We start from the raw sequence: 3775 nt of genomic DNA, 5'->3' as shown, positions 1-3775 counted from the left end.
TTTAATTAATTCGGTTACTTTATCTGGCAGCTCATAATTTGAAATCAGCAACGACTTCATTACATTACAAGTCTTACATTTTACGTTACTTCTTGATCGTTTCTTTACTGCAAAAAGCGTTTATATTCAACTCGTCGCATTTTAGATTGCTTCGAGTCGTGGCGGTAGTTATGAATAAGTTAATATTGTGCCTACTGTCCAGTGCACCTATAGATGCGGAATCTACTTAACACGCGCATCGATCGCTTATTCCAAATAAATCGCTTAAAGTAATAAACGTGCTGGAGTTGTCAATCTAAAATCACATTCATGATACGAAATAAGTCATTGCCATTTTGAATTTATGATATTTTTATAAACTACCTTTGAAAATGCGTGCGCCCCGAAGTCAGGTCATTGCACCAGCAATAAAAAAAATTAACATAGTAAGTTTAATCAGGTCGATAAAATATTATATATTTTTTGAATACATTTCGTCCATATCTACAAATATATCTTGATGCTATCGTGAGCCACTAAAATGTTGTCCGCATGCGATCCGCTAACCGTAGTTTGCTCATCCCTGGTTTTAATCATAATCTTTCAAGTGAGTTCCGTTGGTAGGCAAGCCCTACCAGAGTATATTTTGATAAATGCGGGAGTAAATCGTTATCGAGCCCCTTTCGTTAGCAACTTCTTCAGTAACACAAAATGGGTGACCAATCGCGACCTCTCGAAATAAATGAACAGCATGCAATATGAACAGGACATGAAGCTACGATGTCCGATAATTCCTTTCAATTAAAGTAGAAGTATATAGCTATTTCCGACCGAGTAAAACGTTACTCGGCATTGCGCTGTCGATAGTAGTGAGAAATGACATTCGTTTACTTTCGATAAATCCAACATACGGGCTCATGTCGAGGGCAATTTTTAGAACTCTAATATCGCATAGCCTAACTTTGCAATATTTTTCGATTTATTTAGTCATGTTTTCCGTGCAATAGCCATTCAGCATCGCGAAAATTCATAGTAGCCTACAATTTAGAATAAACTGCTACCTTTCATCAAGGTCGTTGAAAAAGTACTTATCAACATTTAACTATCATAACATAGTAAACTTCTACTCAAGTAAGAGAAGTAGCGATTGTAAGATGATTAGAAAATAAGTATTACGGACCCAGTTTTGCCTAAAACCTAAATAACAACACGTTATCTGATCCCTTCCGAATGGCGAGATTGAATATCCCTGAAAAATGAATAATATTCATAATATTCACATTGCTATACATGAAATTTGCTCTGACATTGGCCATAGTGACCATTTAGAATTGGATATTCAAGGAGTCGATATTTCTTCGATGCGCCTAGTGCACTAATTCGAGTGCTGAAATCCGAATCGACTATGTTTGTCATAATGATTCGAGTCGAGTTGTAAAATTTAATTAGCGAGCACTGAAATTACAGTAATATAGTTATATGACCGATGCGAAATTTGGTAGCCATTTCCCCGGAATAGTAATCAATCCGAAACATTATGATAAATAGATAATGTTGAAGAAACATAAAAATATCATCAATGGTGTATGTATTATGAAACTGGAAATATTGTATTTGCGGTAGACCGCAATTAGTTTCCAATTCGTAATTTCAACCGCATTGGTAGTTTTTTCATAAAAATAAATAAACAAATACTTTGATGCTAGTTTCAAAATAACGTAAATCTCTTAATGAATTTTCCTTGAATAGTAATTAATCCGAAACATTATCATGCAAGGTCTGGGAAACATAAAAATATCATTAATGTGGTATGTATTATGAAACAGGCAATATTTTCTTTGCGGTTACCAGAGAATATGTTCTAATTCGTAATTTCAACCCCATCATCAGTGTCTCATAATAATGAATTAGCAAATCCTTGGATCCTGATTTTCAAAGTAGCTTAGCTTAGATATCTGAATGAGCTCTGACTCGCTGTTATCTTCAAATCATGGAATTATTACGAGTATCACCATCGGTCACTGAAGAAAAGGATGATATTATATCCGGGGCATATTCCTTGGCCAGGAATTTTATCATGTACGAACTAGACGGACCAAGCGTTAAAGCAAATACGAATGCGGAGGCAACCTTACGGCGAGTTGGTGATGAAATGTTCGAGCGACATCGAACTGTCGTAAACGCAATCTCTAAACGTCTCCGATACACTATTGTTGAAGTCGATGAAAAATATGAAGAATATTCTGCGGATGAGCGGATGTTTCTGATGATAGCTGATGAAATTTTTAAAGATACCCAAGAAAATTGGGGTCGGATTGTATCTGTGTTTGTGCTGGGTAGCATTCTTGCTCGCAAAAACGAGGAAGAGCATCACGGTGATAATATAGAAGGTATCATACAGTCAGTCGGGAATTACATCGGTAGAAGAAGACGAAAGTGGATAGGGGAAAATGGAGGATGGGTAAGCGATTTTGCATGCCCTGATAAGGATTTGGGAATTATCGTTTAGCTTGAGGTACTGTGTATCTGCTCTCGAGAGCCAATACCATCTATCGATAATGAAACTTAGCTTGCACTTCACAATTCGGTTTTCAATTCACATTTTGTCATAAGGCACAGAAATTTACAGACCAAGCGCTCCGAGCTTTGAATTACCTAGCAAGTACGGTGACTTTCCTCTGCAAGATTAGGAACCCTTACATTTTTTTCTTTGTTTCAGGACAGTTCTGTAGGATTTTTTGATAACGCAGCTTTCGATGATAGCAAAGTTTGGAAGAGGCTCATGTTTGTCGGAATTGGACTGACGTCTATTGCAATGGCAATAACAAGATCATGGATACTCCTTTGCCATACATCATGTAATATTTTTTAAATAATATATTTCTTCGCCGTTTCATTACATCAATAATCACTGTAGGACGGATGCAGTTTCTTCTGAGATTACATGAAAGATTAATCCATAAAACCGTCTTTATCTGGAACATTTCTATTCTTCAAATTTATCCAGCTGCGTAAGGGAATTGTTAGGTTACCTAGAAAACGCCGCAGGTCATATTTGACCCAATTCCGACCATAGTTGCGACAGGGAGTTATGACAGCTCAAAATTATCCATCTTTCTATGCCAAATATCGTTGGTTCTCCACGACCAAATATCGTGTTCTATAAATATTGTGTATATGGATCAGATATAAATGTTGCTATTTTGTTGTTATTTACGAAGAATACTTTGCTCAGTAATTAATTTCACGGGGATTCTAAACTTCAATACATGCAAGTGAGCCAAGTTACATTTACCTGGGTTAACCTGTAGTGTTATGTAATTACCTACACTTTTACCAAGACGTAGCGAACACGATAAGTAATATGAAGTGAAGGAATAAGGGGGCCAAATCCCAATGTATAGATGCGTGTTTATGCGGAAATATCGTCTTACCGGAAGAATGCAATTGTTTCCTTAAAGTGTTCCTGTCTACGCCATTCAAGCGCGGTAAGATCAGTTTGTGTTGGCGACATTCAGGATGATATTTCACGAAGCTCTGAATGGTAGTCACATATTCCTCGTCGATTCTTGTTCTATCGCTGTCACTGAGGTCGAATACCTTTAGCTGTTCATTGAATAATTGATTATTAGGCGGTTTAGATCAATTTCATAAACGAAATCTGAACTACATTGCTTTATTGAGAACCACGACAGAGCAGGAAATAACTTACTGTAGCGCATCGCTTCCCCATCTCTTCGGTAAAATTCCTGATTTGCAATGAAAGCATCTTGCAATTACTCAGGTTGAATTCTTC

At 36.8% G+C, this 3775-nt stretch overlaps 1 protein-coding gene across 1 annotated transcript; it reads left to right on the top strand.

The window, feature by feature from the left end:
• The first annotated feature begins 2056 nt into the window (after positions 1–2056).
• On the top strand, positions 2057–2488 carry LOC145434678 (induced myeloid leukemia cell differentiation protein Mcl-1 homolog). Its single transcript, XM_080312023.1, has one exon. It carries the CDS (start codon positions 2057–2059, stop codon positions 2486–2488), a length of 432 nt encoding a protein of 143 aa, XP_080168149.1.
• The last annotated feature ends 1287 nt before the right edge of the window (positions 2489–3775 follow it).

Source organism: Botryllus schlosseri, chromosome 2 (assembly GCF_051294905.1).
Source record: "Botryllus schlosseri isolate E-star chromosome 2, Bs_hap1, whole genome shotgun sequence".
NCBI lineage: Eukaryota > Metazoa > Chordata > Ascidiacea > Stolidobranchia > Styelidae > Botryllus > Botryllus schlosseri.
Note: the sequence above shows the minus strand (reverse complement) of the source record. Positions and strands in the feature narration are given on the sequence as shown.